At 51.5% G+C, this 21872-nt stretch overlaps 5 protein-coding genes across 5 annotated transcripts; 2 read left to right on the forward strand and 3 right to left on the reverse strand.

Moving 5' to 3' along the window:
• Positions 1–31: 31 nt before the first annotated feature.
• PMZ80_011241 (uncharacterized protein) lies at positions 32–3266 on the forward strand (the record flags this gene model as incomplete). The annotated part of the gene is made up of 2 exons (XM_064879620.1): positions 32–2478; positions 2525–3266. Coding segments are annotated over 2 exons (3189 nt in total), but the record flags the coding sequence as incomplete, so codon positions are not given.
• A 5453-nt stretch (positions 3267–8719) lies between these two features.
• Positions 8720–10103, reverse strand: PMZ80_011242 (uncharacterized protein; the record flags this gene model as incomplete). The annotated part of the gene is made up of 5 exons (XM_064879621.1): positions 8720–8901; positions 8961–9126; positions 9179–9486; positions 9539–9885; positions 9940–10103. The coding sequence occupies 5 exons, from the start codon at positions 10101–10103 to the stop codon at positions 8720–8722; spliced, it is 1167 nt and encodes a 388-aa protein (XP_064724605.1).
• A 3767-nt stretch (positions 10104–13870) lies between these two features.
• Positions 13871–15075, forward strand: PMZ80_011243 (uncharacterized protein; the record flags this gene model as incomplete). The annotated part of the gene is made up of 2 exons (XM_064879622.1): positions 13871–14249; positions 14297–15075. 2 exons carry the CDS (start codon positions 13871–13873, stop codon positions 15073–15075), a joined length of 1158 nt encoding a protein of 385 aa, XP_064724606.1.
• Positions 15076–15239: 164 nt separating this feature from the next.
• On the reverse strand, positions 15240–17863 carry PMZ80_011244 (uncharacterized protein; the record flags this gene model as incomplete). Its single annotated transcript, XM_064879623.1, has 3 exons — positions 15240–15465; positions 15516–16435; positions 16781–17863. 3 exons carry the CDS (start codon positions 17861–17863, stop codon positions 15240–15242), a joined length of 2229 nt encoding a protein of 742 aa, XP_064724607.1.
• A 1555-nt stretch (positions 17864–19418) lies between these two features.
• PMZ80_011245 (uncharacterized protein) lies at positions 19419–21137 on the reverse strand (the record flags this gene model as incomplete). The annotated part of the gene is made up of 1 exon (XM_064879624.1): positions 19419–21137. The coding sequence occupies one exon, from the start codon at positions 21135–21137 to the stop codon at positions 19419–19421; it is 1719 nt and encodes a 572-aa protein (XP_064724608.1).
• Positions 21138–21872: the final 735 nt, after the last annotated feature.

Raw genomic sequence — 21872 nt, forward strand, 5'->3', positions numbered from 1 at the left:
TCAGGCTTCTGTGGATGTTTCGGCCCTCGAGCGTGGAGAAAGCCAACTGCATACTCCCGTAGGCAACCGGTCTTCACTTGCTCTTACGAATGGTACAAGCTCCCTTGAGAAGGATGAGGCAAAAGTCTATATAGCGACTATCTCCATTGAAGGCATGACATGTGCTTCGTGTAGTGGCACTATCACCGCTGAACTTGAGCAGATGGACATTGTCCAGCACGTCAGCGTTAATCTTCTCAGCAACAGTGCAACTGTCACATTCAGTGGTCCCAGCTCCAATGCAGATAACATTGTCGAAGCTATTGAAGATGTGGGCTACGAGGCTACCATCGACGATGTCCAGGCTGCTGTTTCACCCAATGACTCGAACCACTTTTACAAGGCGTCTCTTAGTATTGAGGGCATGACATGTGGGTCCTGTGTTGGAACGATTACCAGGGGCCTTCAAGACCTCCCCGATGTCCAAGAGGTCAATGTTGACTTGGTGGGAGACGGTGCCACCGTCGGGTTCAAAAATTGGTCAACTGTTGATTCGATTCTTACTAAGATTGGGGACTTAGGCTACGGTGCCACTGTCGTCGACTTTGAGGAGCTCTACGCCAAAGAACAAGGGCGCGCCTCTCACGAACGCAGCGTACAGTTCCAAATATCTGGAATGTACTGCCCTAATTGCCCCATCAACATTGCAAGTGCTATACACGGGGCTTTTGGTGATGATGTACTCATCTCGGAGCATCCAAGCCTTAAAAACCCTCGAATCACTCTTGCCTATAGGCCCAACCCTCCGACATTGACAATACGTCGCCTACTGTCCGTGATAAATGCCGTTGATGCTGCATGGTCAGCCACAGTCTATCACCCTCCGAGCGTCGAAGAGCGGTCACGCACGTTGCAGCGCAAAGAGCGAGATCGCATCCTTCGCCACCTTTTCCTGACCTTTCTTGTCGCAATCCCAAGCTTTATCATTGGTGTCGTGTACATGAGCCTTGTGTCCGAGGAAAATGGGACAAGACGATGGTTTGAAGAACCAATTTGGAGTGGCACTACTATGCGAATGGAGTGGTCACTTTTTATCATGACGACTCCAGCCATGTTCTACGGTGCCAGCATCTTCCATGCTCGGGCTCTAAAAGAGATCTGGTCTTTATGGAGACCAAAGAGCAAGGTTTCTTTTCTACGAAGACTCTATCGATTCGGCAGCATGAACCTGCTTATCAGCGCAGGAACAAGTGTGGCTTATTTCGCATCCTTAGCGGTCTTGATCATGGAAGCGACGGCCTCTCAGCCTATAGATACCCATCACGACATGGATAATCGGCGCAAGTCGATGACTTATTTTGACACTGTCACCTTTTTGACCTTCTTCATATTGATAGGCCGTTTTCTAGAGGCCTACAGCAAAGCTAAAACTGGAGATGCAGTCGCTATGCTTAGTGGCCTTCGTCCTACCGAGGCGCTGCTACTAGACGACAGTTTTGACGAGAATGGACCAGAATACAAACCTGCAACGAGGAAGGTCCCAGTGAGCCTTCTTGAGGTTGGAGATAATGTCGTTATCCTTCATGGTGCATCTCCACCCACTGATGGCATACTCGAGCAAGATGGAACGTTTGTGTTCGACGAAAGTTCTCTTACAGGAGAGTCGAAGCCTGTCAAAAAGATTCGTGGCGATACTATTTTCACCGGCTCTGTGAATGTTTCAGACCCAGTCAGGATTACAGTTACCGAGCTTGGCGGCAAGTCTATGCTGGATCAAATTGTCGCTGTGGTGCGTGAAGGCCAAGCCAAGCGAGCGCCCATTGAACGCGTAGCCGACCTGCTGACTGGCTATTTTGTCCCCGTCATCACAATGCTAGCTATTGTGACATGGATCGTCTGGCTTGCTCTGGGAACATCAGGTAGACTGCCGGCGGATTGGCTTGATGCTGATCAAGGAGGGTGGGCCTTCTGGTCTGTGGAGTTTGCGATTGCAGTCTTTGTCGTTGCTTGCCCCTGCGGCATCGGACTGGCTGCTCCAACAGCCCTCTTCGTCGGCGGCGGAATAGCTGCAAACTCCGGCATCTTGGTTCAAGGCGGCGGCGAAGCATTTCAGGAGGCATCTCAGTTGGACGCCATAGTGTTCGACAAAACTGGCACACTGACAGAAGGACAGATGATGGTTACAGATGTTCAATTCCTCGACGAAAAGAAAGCAGTCTTGCTGCAGCACCTTGTGTTTGCACTTACCAAAGCTATGGAAGAGTCCAGCACGCACCCTATTGCGAGAGCAGTTGCTGATTACTGCTCTCAACATGGAGCCGACCGTCCTGAAGTTGTGATCAAGAGCGCCGAAATCAAGGAAATGCCCGGACAAGGGATGACTGGGAGGTTCGTTTTGCAGGACCCTTCATCGCCTACAGACACAGCATACGAAGCTGCCATCGGCAACGGACGATTATTGTCTACTCTCTCGCCCTCCGTTACGGAGCATAGCCAAGTGTCGGCAACCAACCTTTACCTGAGTCAAATATTAGCTCGACTCCAGTCGACTGGCTTCTCGACTGCTATCTTCTACTGGCGCAAATTACCTCTGGATGCGTTCAATGATACCTCTCGCGCTGATAGCATCTCCATTTATTCCTATAACAGTATTTGGCATCTCTGATCCAATCCGACAAGAAGCACGATTAGTTCTCCACGCTCTCCGAGACAGTGGAGTCGACGTCCACATGTGTACTGGAGACAACCAAACGACAGCTCAAGCCATAGCATCACAACTCAGCATTCCCGTCTCCAATGTCCGTGCCGGCATCATGCCTCAGGGCAAAGCATCCTATATCCGAGAACTCCAGTCCCTCGGCCAATCCTCCCGTCGTCGCATCATTGCCTTTGTCGGTGACGGGACAAACGACACACCCGCCCTTTCCGCCGCGGACGTGTCGATCGCACTTTCTTCCGGGTCCGATGTTGCGGTGACAACGGCATCTTTCATTCTCCTCAACAGCAGTTTGCAGACGATCCCTGAGCTCGTTAAACTTGCTAAGCGGGTGTTCCTACGAGTGAAGCTGAATTTCGCTTGGGCGGCGGTCTACAATATCTGTTTGATTCCTGTTGCAGCGGGAGTGTTCTTTCCCATCAGCCAATGGAGGTTAAGTCCGGTCTGGGCGAGTGCAGCCATGGCTGGGAGTAGCGTTAGTGTAGTATTGAGTAGTTTGGCACTCAAGTTGCCGGAATTGGAGTGGATGAAAGTAAAGGGGTTGTTTGCCAGAAATGAACATGTTGGATGACGCCGAGGAATGACTGAGATTCGGCACTACAAGTTGTGTAAGGCTCTGGTTGCTCCCCAGAAATCTCTATAGTATATAACCTTCGCCTAGCAATACTAATTCGTTATTGCTCTTATTGGTAATGAGAATCAGTTGCTGAAAGATACAGCCTTTTCCTACCGATAACAGGACAAAGTGTTGAATACGGTATAACGAGGATCGACTCGAGTAAGTGAGCCACGAGAGCTAGTCATTCTATTCGCGCAATCCCAGAAATGGACGTTTCGAGCACGGCCTAGGTATTGGCTTCGTTAACGGTGTTCCCCGTTGTGGTGCTTGCCTAGGGTCAAAGCCGTACCGGTAAGAGCTTTGTTCAGCGATTTAGATTTGGAAGGCTTGCATATAGGCAGGGAATTACGCTTTTCTAGAAGAGGCTAGTTGCATGAGTGGTTTGTGCGTGTTTTGTTGGAATACGGCGATCTTGATCAAGTCTAACTCTGATAACGAGCAAATCAGAAGCTGCGAACAATCCGAGCCGCTGCGTGATCATGAACTCTTCCTACATGCGATATGCGTACCAGAGTGTAAGCCGAACTAAGAGGTTGCGTTCTTCTGCAAAACGCGCTGGTTGGTCTTGCACTTATCTCGAAGGAAATGAGACAGAGGCTTGCGGATTGTCCGACCAATCACCTATTTGACATTCCCTTCACCTTCAATCCGATGGTCACGGTATGTCCGGCATCCGTACCCGCCTGTACAGTTGTCTAAGCAGCATTGCTTGCAGCCAGAGTCACCCATCTTATATACAGTGTTTTGAGGTAGTAAGCAATAATTTATAGCCTAGAGGGAATACGCCTGTTGAACACCGTATTGTGCAGAGCTGAACAGTGGGGCATGGCTTTAGCCTGGAATTCTAATTGCATCTTGTGAGGTCAGCATTCTATGGAGCAGTTGTCCCATTGCAAAGTCCATGTGCAAAGGAGCGGGGAAGGGCACACGGAAATTCCCTTGGTCCCACTAATGACACGACTTGTTGTATTTGCGCAAGCGGATGTAGTTGTACGGAAGCGGTGTCAGAAAGCCTGCGACAATGGCAGCGCCAGCAGCAAGCCAGAATGGTGCACTTCCAAGCTCCACAGTACCACCCGTCAGCAGGTAATCAACCACATTTTCGGCGACCTCCATCGCTAACATCGAGATCAGACTCATACCAGTAGCCGTCTTTGCTGCGACTTTCCACGGCAGTTGATCTCGGCCTCGGTGAAGGAGGATTGTTTCTAGAGCCATAGACGAACTGATTCCTGCCGACACTAAAGAACAAGAAACTTGTCAGCACGATCTTAATTCAGTCAAGCAAGGACCCGGTGGTAATTCGGCAATGGGCAAGCTTACTTGAGAGGAGCATGATCAGTCCAATTCCCAACTGCGGATAGCTTGACTGAAGAAACCACATCGTTGTAAAATCGCCGAAAGTGCAACCGATGAGACAGCGCAATGTGTTGATGACAGCTCTCTTCCATGTCATGCGAGCTGTGCAGAACTTCACCGAGGTCAAGCGCGACGGCTCGATGGTTGTGCAAGTATGGGATCGTTGTAAAATAAAGGGGCCGTGGCAACTTCGGGGGTACGTCTCCTGCCGCCGAAAATTACCAAGCTGCTGCGGAGAGCAAGTTTTGAGAAAACTCGAACAAGCTCGCCTGTATGGGACGCGTGCCATACGCATGCGGCTGACCGGGATTGTAGATGTCAGCATGTCGTCACCTCCGCCTCATTCGAATGGTTGACAGAATATGGGACAGAAAGTCAATGACAGCTGCCTGCGTAAGTACTTCCGCCTTTTCCCAAACTCGCCAGTTCCAATACACGAGGAACGAGCAACAGGCCCAAGGAGATTGCGCAACGGAGCAGATTGTGTCTGCTGAAACCTCTACGCTAAAAGGCGTTTGCAAGCGCGATGACTGTCACGGCCAAGAATACAGGCTTCAGCCTGTGTAATGTCGTAGCAAAAGCTGAGTCGACAGAGACAAACTCAAGTACTATTTTGAGGTCAGCATGTGTCTGCACATTCCACCCCCGGCAGTATTACTTACAGGCAACCAGCAGCATGAGCCGTGTAGTAAAGCTGGTAAGACTGGCAGGAAGAGCCACGACTGGGTTGGCTTTGACGATGAGGTTGGTCGTTCGCTGTAGCAATCAGGCATTTTTCAGTAATCACAAGCATGGGAACTTTTCAGGATTGCGGATGTGCTGAACTGCGCTACCTTATTTATGCACTAGATCTTCGCCTGTGACGTTTCACTAGCGCGAAAATCACGCTCAGGGTGCCAATGCAGTACCCTCCTTTAGTTGTGAGTGATTTGTGCCCGTGACAACGGAGATTGAAGTCGAATCGGTAGGCTACACCCCAGATATCGAATCGTTTTCCGACGATCCTCCTCCGGAGGTCGCTCGTCTGCGCCTTACATAGCGCACACAGCACGTCAAGCTGACCCGACGCACCGGTCACAGTTCGCCCAGTTGTAGTAGGCTAGAGCTCGGCCAACAGTCTGATTTCCCTTCTTGACGGCAGGGATGATCGTGTGCCGATCTGACCCTTTCAACACACGCATGGCCTTGGCTTGGTATACCTCAGCATCGTCGGAGTAGTCAAACTCGTACCGATGAACGGGGTGCAACAGATAGAGTCGGAGACGAACGGAAAGCGTCACCGCTTTGCGAAGAAAGTGTCTGCAGTCGAAAGTGTATATGCAGACCTTGTTGTCATTCTTTTGGTACCTAAGCGAGGCTATCCAAGGCCTGGACCGTGAGGTGTACAGCCAAAACATCACTTGAGCTCAAGGTCCTCCCCGCATCGTGATCGCTCCCGCCAGCGGGAACCGCATCACAAGAAGTTTCCAACCATGACATACTTGCAGGAGATGATAAGTCAGATCTCGGATTTGTCGTCGCACTTGTATGATCTCCAGATTCGGTACCCAGTCATCTCATAGTAACCATCCAGAGGAATAGTATAAATATGTTTCATACCACATTCGTTGTTGTCGTAAAGTCGGCAGGCGGAGGTTCTCGGCGCTGATAAGCTGTGTCACAAGTCCGGTCAGGCCTAGTCACGTATGCGTAAGCAAGGACCGAAATTGGCACAGCCGTGCTCTGATACGTTTCGGACATCCGTCAAGTCCGAGGCATTGGCAAGAACATCCTGATCTCTGCTTTCCCAACTGGTGACATGAGTGTCACGCTCCTGACCAGCTTCTTCGACGCCTAGCACAGCCCATCTAACAGTCGACAATTGTACTCCTGGCTTCTCGCAGGGTGTGCAACGAAGGGCTCTAAGACCGCTCGCCACGAAGGCGACGAGCGAGTTGCATGTCTGTGGACTAAATGGTGATCCTCTTAGCGTGTATGGCGCAGAGTTGTGTGTCCTCAAACAAGCCACACAGGTATGCTTCGGTGGCCTCCTGCAGAGCTCCAATGGCCGACGACTGGAAGCAAAGGTCTGCCTTGTAGTCTTGGGCTATCTCACGCACCAGTCGCTGGAAAGGCAGCTTGCGGATGAGGACCTCTGTCGATCTCTGCATCCACGAATCGCGTCAGCCGCTGTCCGCTCGTGAGGACCAGACCGTAAACATACCTGGTAGCGTCGAATCTCGCGGAGCGCCATTGTTCCTGGCTTGTATCTTCTTCGTCATTTGACTGCATCATCAGATTCAGGCCAGAAACTCTATATATCCCTCGACAATAACAGTTTCGATCGAGCCTCACCAGGAATACTCTTGCCCACACGCTTCTCAGAAGGCCGAAGAGGCTTCTTGTGAAGCGGGAAGCGAGGCTGCTTTCCCCCAATGCTCTTACGGGCCGGCGTTCACCGTCAGCACTTGTACCAAGACGCGGACATCAGACATACTGTTTGCTTGGTTCGAGCCATCTTCGCGCACTGTCGAAGTAGGAGTACCACGATTGACCACAGACGATATCCGTTCTTATATGACTGTCGACTCAGATATAGAGTCGAGATTTCAGGCTGTCTCGTGACGAGCGTTTGGCGACAATGGAGTCTTGTCGAGTATGGCCTCTCGCATCAAGGCGTCAGATGGACGATTGGTGCGACTGAGCGGCCCACCAAATGCTAATCATAGCAAGCTGCTGCGTCATGTCTGAGTGCAAGACACACACTAAAAACGTTCAGTCGTGCTTTGGGTGGCAAATGGTGAAAGGCCGCTGTCTCCCTGGCGGGGCGAATAGATAAGATTCTGCCTCGCACCAAGCAAGAGACGCTAACAGTGCATCAGAAGCGTCCACGGCCACGTATGGAGGAAGACTTGGCCTGACCGAAGGTTCAACTCGTTTCTGCAAGCAGAACATCCACTCAACCGACCCTTACGGGATGGAATAGAGACAACGCCATGTGAACTGACCACACGAGGCCTTCGATCCTTGTCAAGTAGGAACCACGCATCTCATAACTTTGGAGGACATGGCTACGCAGTGAAGAAGGAACAGCAAAAGCATGACCTGGTGATCGTCGTTCTCTCCAAAGTAATCGTGGCAACCGGACATTTGCTGTCGTTGTGGGCCATGGAATTTACGAAACCGATATCCTCACCATTTTGGCTGACTAGATGGGGTTCCGGACTCGGTGAAGGCGTGGAACAGTGCTGGGGCTGCATGGCGTCCACAACATGGCCCGATTCACTCACAGCAGGGCAGCTCGAAGGAACCACGGCATGCACTTCGTCCTTGCATCAACATCATAGCCCAACCACAGTGTGGTAGAAGTTTCAATAGGGGTTAGACTAGGGCGAGCCGAGTGAAGTCGCTTCGGACGGGCTTTGACGTATTGCAGCCCCAGAGGGCAAAGTAAGGCATTTTCGACGACATGCTTAAGAAGCCCGGTCGTGACTGATACAGCTGACACCATTGATTCACTGCAAAGTTGGACTTTCATTGGCACTTCCTGAACCGACGTGGCCATTGTCAGTGATTGATTCTTGAACGTAGTAGAGTATCATGGTTAACGAGGGTGCCACCCCCTACACCCACACAAGCACATACTGACACGCTTGCAGGATCGAAAACGTACCCTTGAACGTGCCACAAACGGCAGCACAAAAAGACTCAAGTCTAGCTCGGCTAGCAACGGCAGAAGGATTACAAGATCGTCTGCAGTAGTTCATCATTCCACTCCTAGCACCACGACTGTCATTGAGGTCAACTCGAACGACACGGATGCCACGACTGAAGTTGTCGATAGCCGGTATCTTGCGCTTCACCAAGCACTATGCCTTATGAATGAGAAGAGAAGATATCTTCAGTGTCGGAAAATGGCCGATGATGTCGTATAAATACAGACATTCGCCCACTAGCATAGCGAAAGAAATTCATTTCATTCGGCAGATCCGATATCACCAGTGCTGGCGAGGCAAACACAAGTTGCAAGGATGCCTGACAGATTTCGCGAACTGCCCAAATCACACCTATGAGTCAAGCCAAGGATCTGCAAGTAGTTCTTTTGCGGTTGCACGATCCTCCGGCAACCACTCAAGCATTCTAGCAATGAACCGAAGGAAATTCCTCTTGTCGTCTCCAGAGAGCATGGTGATAGTGTCATCGAGACCGGAGTAACGAGGCTTGGCTGCCTTGCCAACGATCAGGTCACCTTTGATAAAGTCAGCAAAACCATCCATAGGCTACATTGACTATGATTGCGTCACATACCCTCCGACGTGAAAAAGTGACTGGTCAACTGTCCTCGGAGAAGCAGCAGCTCTGGTGGTGGACCCAGTACCGATATCATCTCAGCAAGATGCATATTGGCCGCGTAGTCTTCTGCTTCAGGGTTCCATGCATCGAAAAGCGCTCGGCCTTCCAACAGATCCCAAACCTGCGAACGAGAAGTTGTGAGCTTGTGAATCTAAGGACTAAAGAGCGCGTACCATTACGCCAAGATTCCATATATCAGCGCTGTATGACCATCCAGCACGTAAGATTACTTCAGGAGCTTGTAAGCAATCAGGCTGGATGGGGTGGCTGTACATGTGTTGTGACGATCTGATGGCAAGTCCGAAATCCCCAATTTTCGGCCGTCCGGGAGCACCTCTTAGATTACCGAAGTTCCGATGAGGATATATGCGACGGTCGTTGTAAATTTTCGCAGGAGTGGGATCTTTTTCCTCTTCCTGGATGAGCTCGTGTATTATTCGTTCATCTTCTATCCCAAGTAAAATATTCTCGGGTTTGAGATCTGACCAAGTCAGCTTAATTTCAGATATTTAATGTGTAAGATGGAGAGTTACCTGTATGAATGATGTGGCATTGCGTATGCAGATAATCAAGCCCAGTCAATAAGAACCTGAGCAAAGGTTTCAGGAGATTGCCAGGTATGCATCCATGTCTCAACCTCCTCTGGAACGTAGAAAGGGTCTCTCGCATAAGCTCGTACACCAAACAGAGATGAATCCCTCGTTGACTTTCAATTTCGAATGATTCCAAAACAGTTCGCACATAACGCAGGCCTTCGTGCTTCGGATCTGCTTCTGCAATCTGCTTTGACAATGCCAGCTCGGATAATGCCGAACGATTGTCTTTTGCATTCTTTGTGAGGATTTTAAGAGCAACGAATCGGTTGTTCTGGAATCTCCATCTAAGGAAGGGTAAGAAATGGGTAAAGATTACCACAATCTCGATTTAGAACTACCTTGTTAAATCCTTCGCAAGCCAAGTGGTAGATTCGCTTCCGAATCCTAACTTCGCCAATATCTTGAACTTTTCGTTGAAAACTTGGCCAATTGACACAGGAAAATAGTCATCGGGACGATACCTTGGAAGGGTCTCCTCTTCGATGGGATCGGAGAATGTCATTGTTGATCGTTGATGTCTTAGACACAAGGCGGGACGTATTCTAAAGATACGGGGGTGAGCGTAGCAGGAGCGACTCGCGAACATGTTGATACCGTTGGTGGTACTCCGCGACGGAATTCAAAGGACCAGGTCGCAATTTGTACAGGACGCCAAGCCAGTCACATGATACTTCGAAGGCTAAGAGTGTTTCAGATGTGGCGGGTGTTAATGCAGGAAGAGTGTCTCCTGGTCACCAGCAGGCGCGCGCGTCCCTTTGCAGACCAATGCCACATGGACCGCCCACTCTCAATGAACACGAACCGCAGATTGGGGTTAAGTGAAACGTCTCGTATTGTATGTGTGAACGAATGCAAGGGCTATAAAGACGCGCATTCTCTAATGTTCCTTTTGTCACTCTTCCATCAATTCTTATTCGATTATGGCACGTCAATTTTCCACCGCCGCACGAGCCTTGCTCAAGTTTATGTGGGCTGGCATGAGCAAAGACACTGAATGGGAGACGGCAGCTAGACAATGCATAGAGTACAACACTAAACTTCCTGCAATTGAGACGGCACAAGTTAAGTCAGTGATGTCTGTATATTTGCGCATATATCATTCTGATAACTTTATGTTTAGAGGGAAACCCCATAAGTCGAAAGATCCTAAGGAACATGTCTCTGTGACTCTCTATGACAAAGATGATATCAGAGTCACTTCGGTTCATGTGTACAAAGATGGTACAGGAAAATTTTCCAAGAGCAAATACAATTGAGAGAGCTGGCTTTATCGAACAATTGCAAAAGAAGCGAGAAAGGATTGTAGAAATACATTACAGGCCGCAGTGGTGAAGGGAAATGCTGTTACCGTTGAGATCCTCCTAGATGCAGGAGCGGATGTGAATGCTCAAGGAGAAGACTCCGGCAACGCACTTATCTGAATCTTTACCATAGTTTAGAGCTACAGAGACCTGTCACATAACACACACATTAAACCATCGTATCGCCATATCCTTGGAACGTTGATTCTATAGAATTGATGTTCGGAAAGGCATATTGATAGTTCAGCTCGGTTTGCCGTGGCGGATTATGACATCCTTCTCTATCGTGTGGAAGCATCACTAGGCCATCGCACTCGCACGATTCAAACAATCTGTCGAGAAGTGATGCACTGCTCAGTATCTGCAGACACACCAATGTCGTCCCGCGACTTGACTATGAGACCAGCTCAGCAAGTTGGCCATAAGGTCGCTGAGGAATGGCTTGGAGGAGACAAAGCTGGCAGAGTCAACGACGTATCCCTCTAGACTACATAATGTGGTGCTGTTGCCAAAATCTGCCGAACCTGAAAGGACTACGAGATATGGGTTTCTGACTAGCAGGACAAGACGCCGCAAATCTGCATCGCGCTCACCTCTCTCCTCACCCTCCTCCCGCCGCTTTTATCGTCACCTCACCCTTCGCTCACCTTCCACTCACCTCGACTTCACCGTCACCGGGTGAGCCTGTCGCACGATGTCTCGCCCTCTCCACTTCGCTGCAGCACAACCTCCATTCTTTGTTCTACGCCTGGCTGATTCGTGCACGGTTCCAGCCAGTCATGTCGCTGCTGCAATGTGCCCCGAAAGTGCGGCCAGAGCGATAACGTGCTGGATGTTACGATGAAGACTATTTCAACATTGCCCTGCCTCTCTGTGTTCCTCTTTCCTTCGACCTCCGACCTCTCGATTCTCGTCTTCTCCTCACCGGTGTCCTGACCTGATTACCCGGTTACCGACTCCCACGGTCTGGGTATGCCACAACGTTTGGCTGCACCTGGTTTGAAATGCCGCCGAGCTAATGCTACGGATCTGCTGGCCAGAGCTGAGGCGAATGGCTACAAGAGGGGGGCTCACACAGAGCGAGATCAGGTGAAGGACGACAAGAAGCACAACGTCAAAACGCAGAAGAATCACCGAGGCACACTCCGTCGCTATGTGCTCTGGCAACTGGGCGAAATCACCCGCGACCATACGCAGCGTGGCTTGCCTGTGCCGAGCGAAGAGGACACAATGCCTAAGGCCTGGCGTCGAGGCACCTAGTTTAGCCACCATCAAGAATTTCTTTCGCTTCTACATTGCTACGAGCTGTCCTCAGCTGACAGGCCAACCCACGACCGACTCGATGGGAACCATAGCCGAGTGGTTCTTTGCAGGCTTTGCCAGCGCTACAGGGACTGTCATCCCTGAAGATGAGAGAAGTGAGGTCTACGGTGTAAGTCCTCCTGTTCGCACCTGATCTCCGCAGCGATCTGACCTGAGAGCTGAATGAAGTTCTCGATAGCCCACCTGATGGCCGACAGGATTACCTTGTTACTCATGCTTCCATTCATGACATCGCTGTACATCCCCAATTGCTTGATGAATTGCATACCAAACGGGCCGGGTAAAGCAGTTTGTGAGTGTACACATGGGATCTCGTACCTCGATCGAAGCACAAAAGAGAGGCGACGATATGTATGGTGGTATTCAGTTGGAGATCATTCCCACATACCCTCTCAGTCGACTCAGAAGACTCACTGGCAGGAATATTAGTCTGCTTATTGCACCTCTGGCGGGTGGGCAACTAGAGGCTGTTGTTGATGAAAGCGCTTTGGTTTTCGATTTGCTAAAAACCATTTCGGACTCATATGGAAGTTCAACTCATCATTCTGTCGATGGTAAGTCTTGTGGTCTCTCTGCTGGACGTCACTGACACTCGACAGTCAGCTCGCCCATGTTTTGGGGTGCCATCGTTGGTGTCGGTATCTTCTTGCTGTGGATGGATGTCAGCTTCTACTTCTGGAGACGATTGAAGCGTCACAGATCAGCTCAACGAGCTGGTTCCCCGCCTTTCTGATAGGACTCAGGATTGGACAGTTCTGGGTCCAACGGACAGCCACTGTTGGTTCACCTTTCGACCTCGACTGTCAACGATTACTGCCAACAAATCGTTCTTGACCCGTCCATCTTGTATTGGCTCTAGAGTCTAGCAGAAGACTCGTCTTGGCTACCGTGCTGTTGTCTCACCATGGCCAAAACAAGCTCAATGACAAGTTACGGGTTGGTGCTCAGAGCGTCCACCGTCACGTCCTTGCAGATTGCTGAACTCTGTGGTCGTTGTAACAAATCGAACATCACTGTCGAGTTGCTCACTTTTTGGTAAGCAACCACTAAGCTACCAACGGACTTAGCCAACCCTCGCTGAAGGCTCAGCTGCCGAGAAGACTGGTATACAGGGTGTTCAACTAAATGATCGTTGTGCGCTCACAGACCAGAATATTAGCAGAATTTCCAAGTTATTGAACGACTGCAAACACTGCCACTTTTGGGGCAACCCACAATGCTCCTTGGGGCAGGTTGTGAAGATAGCAAAAAAACACTTCGCGGTGTAGCAGAACTGGTACAGTGGCCAGGCGGCTTTACTGATACCCTTTGACGAGAAGCCGCGCAGTAAATCTAAATTTGGATCTCAGAAGAAGAGCACATAAGTCCAAGCGCTTTCTTCCCGCCTTTGTCCCGGACTTCCCCTTCTGGAGTTCAAAACCCTAGACAAGAAACGGATATGCATGAAAAAGGCCGGGCTTCTCCGACATCCCACAGGCCGCTGCTACTTAGAAGCAATCGGTGATATAGCTGATGAAATAGAACTAAACAAGGTTTCGGACGGAGCTCGTTCGGCTCAAGACTGGTCCGAAGCATATGTGGACGTTGATTGCATTCGTCTTCTCCATACGACGCCCCATATTCGATCTGGGATTGAGGACAAGGTATGAAAAACCAGCCAGATGAGAGATTAGTGTATCTGGCACTCAAAAACGTCTTTCGGGACACCGATGCACAATTACGCAGGCCTAAGAAGATTCGCGAACTCATCCTCAAGCGACAAGAGAGCATCGATGTACGAGACCTAATTGAGGCCCACAACATCGATAACGTATGCAATGTCGCGAAAGCTTTGCTCGAGCAACAGATCTTTGAGTCTACATTAAAGGCCAAGATTCGATTTCCAGAAGTGTTCGAAGTATCACCTGCGCAGAGCGCAGAGCGATCGGCGTCGGAGCAAGAAGCTGCACGTACGGAAGCTGATGCGATCCAAGTCGTTGCCGAGACGAGTCGTGCAGCAGGAAAGGCCGCAACGCAGGCTACTCGTACGTTTATAAAACCTCGACCACTGTTATGCTCACAATCGGAACAGCTCTAAACCCCTCTTCGGCGCCTTCCGGCAAGCGAAAGTTCCAAAACATAGCCTCTGGTAACCCATCTCTGTATCCAGTCTACCTGCCGTACCAGACACAGCACAAACTTCTAGTGTCTGTGCAACAGTCCTTAGAGAGAGCGTGCTATGCATTCGCTACACGAACACTGCCAGACGTGGTCGGAGACAAAGAGTGGGATTGTGCTGAATCTGTCGAATTAAATCTATGGACACAAATCTTCATGAGGAATCAAGACAAATTTCCACAAGAGGATGTAGACAGAGTTGGAAAACCATTGCACCAACTTTTTGACTCCGTCGCACAGCTTCGCCATACCGCCGTACACCGCTTGCGTATTACAGCCAATCGGGTGGAGTTGTTCTTGGTTGATGCAGAGTCTCTGGCGAGGTTGCTGAATGATGACCACTGCTATCAAGAACTGTCGCGACTGCGCCGTGAGACGCACATGTCTATTGAAGACATCAAGCGCAACAAGGATCTCCTTGAGACCCAGCTTACACTAAAACTGAAAAAGATAGCAGCTCAAAGAGCAGAAATAGATCGATTGGAGAAATCAGTTGTCGCCGACATGTTGAGGGAGGACCAGGAATATCGACAATTTGCGGGGACTGCCTTAAACCAGGCAATAGATGCACCAGATACAGTCTTGCCAAGTACAGCAGCGACAGAGCTTGATGTGGAATCAGATCTCGACGTGACAGGGTTTCAAGTGCACGATACAGACGCAAAATCGGGCAGGGACGATTGGACAGACTAAATATGTGCTGTTGAGGGATGTCGTTCAACCGCCTGGTATTCCTGGCTCGGTTTGTGGCTCAGATGAGCTTGTCCATGTTGTCAACGCGGATCCACTTACTGATGCTGCTGCGTGTCTTCTGCCTTTTCTATTGACTCACGCCCGTGTGCTTGTGATAAGCGTCTTTATTTCGCAGACTGTAGCAGCTGCACGATCCGCCGTTCATCGTTGTCGGCGGAGCTGTCGTCGACCGCTTGGAGCAGCTCCCGATTCTGCATACGAGACGGGTCAGCCAGCACATCCATGACACTGACATCCGTCATGCGTATGGACTGGAGAAGGCGTCTCCGCTGGATCGCCACCTCGCGGACCAACTGCTCGTATTCACTCCGCGTCAACTTCTGCTCGAACCTGCTATGGTTAGTCTCGCTTGGGGAGAAGGGAAAGCTGTCGATACTTACACGCTGTCAGACACGCTCAGCCGAGACTCCGACGTGTCCCAGTCGGGAGCGATCAGAGCTAGCACCGACCACCCGTGCTGTTCGACCAGACCCAGCCACCGCTGACCGGCATCCAAGAACCGCACCAGCCCGCTTTTGTGTTTGTTCCACCGAACAGCAGCCGTCGTCTTGGCATCGATCAGCCCATTCTTCGTCTTGGTCGTCCCGCGATGTTCGGTGGGAAAGGGACACCCCCAGATTCGCTCAATCATCCTTCCGAAGGCGGCCGCTTTGTCCATCTTGCGCACCACGCCAAACCTCTTGCCGTACTGCTGACACGCCCGATGGTACACCTGCGCCAGTCGGCCCAAGGCGAACCGTCGCTGATAGCAGTTGAGAATTCCTGAGGTCTCGGCCACTTCCACCATCCCGATCAGTGCTTTGGGGTCGTCCACACTGAGGTCGTGGTGCGCTGGTTGACCTTGCTGAGGCAACGCGATCAAGACGTCTTTCAACACCCTGAACGCGGATGGACTGCCCACCGCCTGTGCCATGGTTGCCATGCGGTCACGCGGCTGGTTCTCGTTCGATGAACTCCTCGCAGGACTCTTCTGAAGGTCTCCTGATGACGCCCGACCGTGCTTCTGAGGCGCAGTAGGTTCTGCTTTCGAGATACCAATGGTGTCACTCACAAGAGGTCGCAGATCGAGCTTGATCTTCTTGGTGTTTCCTCGAGCGCTCAACCCGAGCGGTCTCTCCCTTTTCATGGCGGATGTGCGTCTGCGAGACTCGGCGCCAGCTGCTGGCTTCAAGATCCCGGATGTCGATACCACTTGTGTGTCTTCATTGTCACTCGATTCCCGGTTGTCCTCACCGCCACTTTGCACATCCTCGTCCGGCTCGCCGTCCGTCTCATTCGGACCCTGCTGCACTTCGTCCGGCTGTCGAAATGCCATGTGCTCGTTGAGTATGGGGTGGCCAGGACACTTCGCGGAACAGCCAGCATAGCCGGTGATACTCTAGCCTGCGGGAGCGTAGTTGACCGCCTCTCCCAGAGTCGAGCCGACACAGAAGCCTTGGTGGTAAGCTCCCGGCAAGACCACCACCACCTCGTTGGAATGTTGTCGCAGCGTGACTGCGCTGGCTCCCCATTCTGCCAGCGTCCGAGGGAGCACCCACGTAGAACAATGGCGCAGACTTTGTGCGCAAGTATGTCTGTGTTTCCAGATCGACTTGTGCTCCTGCTCGACAAGTGACGCATGACGAGGAGCCACGACCGTCCACACCTTGCACCCGTAGTAGAGCACGTTCAGCGAGACCAGGTCGCAGTCCTCCTTGTGCAAAGCGAACGGCGCTCCGAAATGGGCGTCAGACTTGTAGCCAAAGGGGTGATGCAGACCGGGCACGTACTTCGCCGTCCTGTCCAGCTCGTTGCTTGGGAGTCGCCAGATTGGAGACTGCTCGGGGAGACCTAGGTCGTGCCGATCTGGGGGCGTCTTTGCATCATAGTCGGTACAATACACGACTCCGTCGAGGCCCGACTCTTTCTCCAGGGCAGCTTCGAACTGTTCCAGCGCCTGCGCGGTCCTGGTTTCTGCAGGATCTGGCACCATGCGCAGCGAGGCTCGTTGAGGCTGTCGACTGAGCTGGAAGACTCCTTCTGTCTTCTTCGTGGCGGCGAAGACGGAGACAGGACAGTCGTCACTGTCTACCACGTCAAAGTCTTGTGGCATGTCTTCGGGTAGCACCACCTTGAACACGCCAACCTTTTCTGCCCCAAGCTCTTTCGCACAAGCAAGGAGCGAAGCGAAGTCGTGGTACTGTGCCTTGGTCGGGAAGAGCCGGAGAACATTCTCTTCCATGTCGGACTCGATCTTTTCAGTTGACGCCTTTGTTTTTGGTTGTACTTCTGCAAGCAAGGCCGGTGACAGGAGCGCTGGCGTACGCGCTGAGTCGACGGAAGGAGAAGTCGTTGTGGAGGCGGTCTCGGGCTCGGTGCCATGGCCATGGACTGCTTCCTGGGCAACATCGTTCTCTGACTCTATCACCTCGGCAGTGTGAGTTTCTGACCCAACAGCTTGTGCCTGCGCGCTCGCTTTCGCTGAGAGGTCGAGTCCGCAAGCGGCACTAACCGTGCGGTTCTCAAGACCCCCGGCTGATCTTTCATCTGCCCGCCCAGTGGCGGCTGCAATCCCTTGTAGGTCTTGCAAGAAGGCCTGCACTGCTCGACGAAAGTCGTCGACAACCGGTCGAAGAGGGGGAGGATAGTCATCAGGATAGATCGTGATACTGGCTACTGTCGCGTGGGGTGACTCGATAGCGTCGTAAACGAAGCTGCGGAGCCGCTCGCCCTGGTCCAGCTGGTGCATCGTGATGCGTTCACCTAGACACGTCAGTGCCACTGCTTGTTCAAAAGAGAGGTGGAAGCGTGCGACCGCGCAGTAAGACTTTTCGGCTGACCACTGGATGCTGTAGCACTGTTTTTGATGATCTATCTCTAACGATCTATCGACATCGGTCGCACGCGGACAGTGGTGAAAACAGAGTAAAGAAGTTTGCAGAACAGGTCAATATGCGGATCCTACTCCTCTGCCGCCACCTCAAAAGTCGTATAGTATGAGGCGAGCACATTGTAACAAGTAGCGCGGTCTATCAGATTAGTGTAGGTTGACCAGACCCGATCGACCCGTTACAGTGGATGTGCGACCAGGCTTTGCGTCGCGCGGCCATGATTTCTAGTCCCGCACGCACGTGACTTGCTCGCTGTCGCATGGCGCAGGTCACAAGCAGGATCTTCTCACGTCGTCAAACTCGATCGTCACTCCTAAAATTGCCTGACGACGGGGGAAAATCTTGTCGAGACGACGTCGCATATACTACGAACACGACCTCCTGTGCCGTGACACCATTCCCCTGATGATACGGCTCCAATCGTACTGATCACGATGCATAAAGGTTATGTTGCTGCTGCGTTGTTCCCCAGGTGGTGCTGCGGAGAAACAAACCCCTGGATAGCATTATGATTGCGTGGTTGAAGAGGTCTGCAAATTCCTCGAGACAACTCCAGGTCCCTTAGCCGATCACACCTTGGACCACTTTGACATGCCACCAATATTGGTTATCTCACTCCACCGAACCACCCGATCTCCAGCCTGTTCGATGGACAAATCGATGTATTCCTCGGATCCTCCACTTGCCATCATCGTAGGGCACTAAAATTACTGTTCATATACCTGGCACAACCTAGCGAGAGGAGGATGACACTACCGAAGGAGTCAACCTCACACAGGGCGATAACGGCCCAGTATACGATATTTCTGATCTCGACGGTGACCCTCTCGACCTCTCTCCTTCGCGTGCGCATGCGGCCGACCCTCGTCCAATCGCGACCACCCCAGCTGCGATGACCTCCCACGAACAAGCACAGACGTTAGGAAGAAGTAAAAGAGCAGGGACACAGACACTGAAGGTGACACAAGCATTTGAAGAGGCGGAACAAGCGTTGGTGTCAAGGCAACGACGGGGGAAGAATATAGCTGCTTCAACGCCACGAAAACGGGTGTGAAAGTACCTCCTAGTCGGTGAGGAGAGAACAACATCGTACAGCTTGTATATGTCCACCTCTTTTGAACGAGCAATAGCACTGACAAGCGACGTGAGGTTTTCGCGCTGCGATGCAACACCCAGACCCAGGAGAGCAGCTCTGCGACTTCCTCCGCACTGCCATCGAGTCGCCACAAGACACCATCGAGAGTATCACGATCATCCCTGGCGACTATCCTCTTCCTCTTCGACCGGCGGTCTGCGAGTTATATCACGCAGTGCAGGACTTCTTGGACGAGCTACAAAAGAGTGCGGCGGCTACAGGCCAGATGGATGAAGGATCAGAAAGTAGTTTCGAGAAACATGTTCCTGATGACCAATCTATAGGAATGAATCTGGCCATGGAAAGACAACCTCTTGTTCCGCTGTTTGACTGAAGAAGCAGAGTCCGTTGATCCATCTCCTGGTTCTCAGTCGCGGAAGTCCTCGGTCGCTGAGGTCTGCCTCCACGTCAAGCTCCAGCGACACGTGTTTGTCGACTGGCTCTTGCGTATCTCGGAAAGGTGAACCTGAAGCATTGTGCCATGAGGTGAAGACATGGCGGGGCAGATCATGTGGGTCTGTTGCGACAAAGAGCCCACAACCAGTGCCATGACTTAGAAGCTCACCAACGACAAGCCTGCGTTTGTCGCTCCAGGCACGAGCCACTTCTTTGGCCATGGCCACCATAAACTCGTCTCGAACCGCTAGATTAGACCTTGTCTTCCTCTCCGATATGAAGTGACTCAGCCGACTGGCTAACGAGGGGTGCGACGATGCTATCCTCTGAGCAAGCTGATTCAAACATGCCCATAGGCTGTCGCACGACTGTGTGGAGCTTTGGTGGGAAGGGAATTGGTACCTTGCTTCCACGCTGCCGACCTTCAGAGCATCTGTGATCCGCCAAAGATATCCTGTGGTCGCTATTCCTTCATGACACAACTGTATATTCGTGAGGCGGCAATGTTTGAGGAAAGTGAGGGTGTCCATTCCCATTGGGGGTTGCACCGCGCTGAATATCTGCTGATGGAAGAATGCAGCGAAGCCTCGACGAAATGTTCGACAGGTGTGCTTCTGGTTGACCAGAATTTCTCCGTTGATAAGTGCCTGAACGAATAAGGACAGCCCCAGGCTGACTTCATCGTGCTGGTCTAGCGCTTCCTCGTCGAGCCGTCTGCTATAAGCACAGCAGTTGGCCGAAACGGCAAGAAAATCCCGTGGATACTTGATACGGCGTCGTTGGAGGTCTGCCATGATGATGGCCGACAAGGTATGTCCCCGGTGCCTTCCATGCTGGTAGGACGTCTGGTATCGCTCCGCTTTATGCAGTATGGTCTTTTGCACAAAGTGTTTCTGTTTCGCGTCCAGTCTAGCGTCACGTTGACAAGCCAAGGCAAAAACGGTGAGTTGAGTGCGCAGCTCGATGGCCGGTATCTCGAGCTCGCCACGCATCGTTCCAAACTCTGGAGTGTTCTGTTGTAAGCTCGGCTCGCATGGAATGAGGATGGACATCCTCCGACCTGCGCAGTATTCCTCCTGAAAGATCCAGCATCGCCGCCACCAGGGATCGGAGACGAGACGGACAAACCACTTCAGCACTCGCCAGAAGCCAGCCGATTCGAGAGACGGCGGCGCAGTCACGACAGTCTCATCTCCTGTGCCTCGAAAGAGGGATCCATCCAGCAGTGCACTCAGAGCATTCAGCTTCCACTGACGGTCTACTTTGGTCGTTAGCATGCCGACCGAGCAGGGACTTTCCGCATAGAGTCGGTCCATCGAGTGCATTGCGATCTGGTGCTTTACGGTGTCCTCTTGATCAAGACACTCGTGGTCAATCCAAAAGCCCTTCAGGTGATGATGTTGCACGTAGTGAACAGCGCGCCGCATGATCGTGTCGCGGACGACGCTGGGATGTTCGTCACCTTCGAGCGTCCTGATCCGAAAGTTCTTACATTTGCCAGATTCGTATGGTACCGGATGCCAGGGGTAGGAGATGGTAACATATTGGAACTGCTGCTTGTCGAACAGGTTTGTATCGACCTCGTGGAGGACGATAGGCATCGCCGTGTTCTCCATAAAGCTTCTTGCCGTAGCTGTTGTCAGCAAGTCGCCTGTAGACAAACATACGAGATGTTTCATCCAAGTGAACGACTTGAGTTTAGCTTGTTCAACGTCCTGGATCTCTAGCATTTGCTCGATCAGCGAGCGTTCTCGACATATCCGGTCAAGTGAAAAGCTCTTGACATCGTTCCATATGCTGTCTTCGCACGCGTATGGCTTTCCCAGTACCTCATAAGAACACCACTTGGTCTGCCTTCATATCCGTGAAAGTTCAAGTCACAGTCTTCTTTTCCGTTCCCAGAACAAGAAAAATCGAGAGCAATCCTTTCGCGGTAGATGATCGTTAGTAGCTGATCTTCTTATATCGCACAAAGCTCGTATAGGCTGAGGATAGAAGGTCATTGAGCTCGTCAAGTCATGATGCACATTCTCATGCAACAACGGCGTCCACTAAAGCCGTGCTCGGCGGCTGATGACAAGCATTGCCCTTACGAGCAACTCTTATTCTCGAGCCGTGCCAGTGACTACTCAGTCTAGAGATTTCGTGATGGCACCAAGGCAACCGGTGTGATGGTCATCCACACCAGCGATCCACCTCGACAAGGATTGAACGTTGTGCCAAGGAATGAAGTCTACGTGGCAATTATGATCACGCCGCGAAAATCTCGCCGGTTCGCTACAATTTAAGCCCGCGCTTTTGTTTATATGTGACGATTGCAAAGTGGTTACCCGTCA

The sequence above is a fragment of the Knufia obscura genome (assembly GCF_036327395.1).
Source record: "Knufia obscura strain CCFEE 5817 isolate CBS 148926 chromosome Unknown scaffold_34, whole genome shotgun sequence".
NCBI classification, from domain to species: domain Eukaryota; kingdom Fungi; phylum Ascomycota; class Eurotiomycetes; order Chaetothyriales; family Trichomeriaceae; genus Knufia; species Knufia obscura.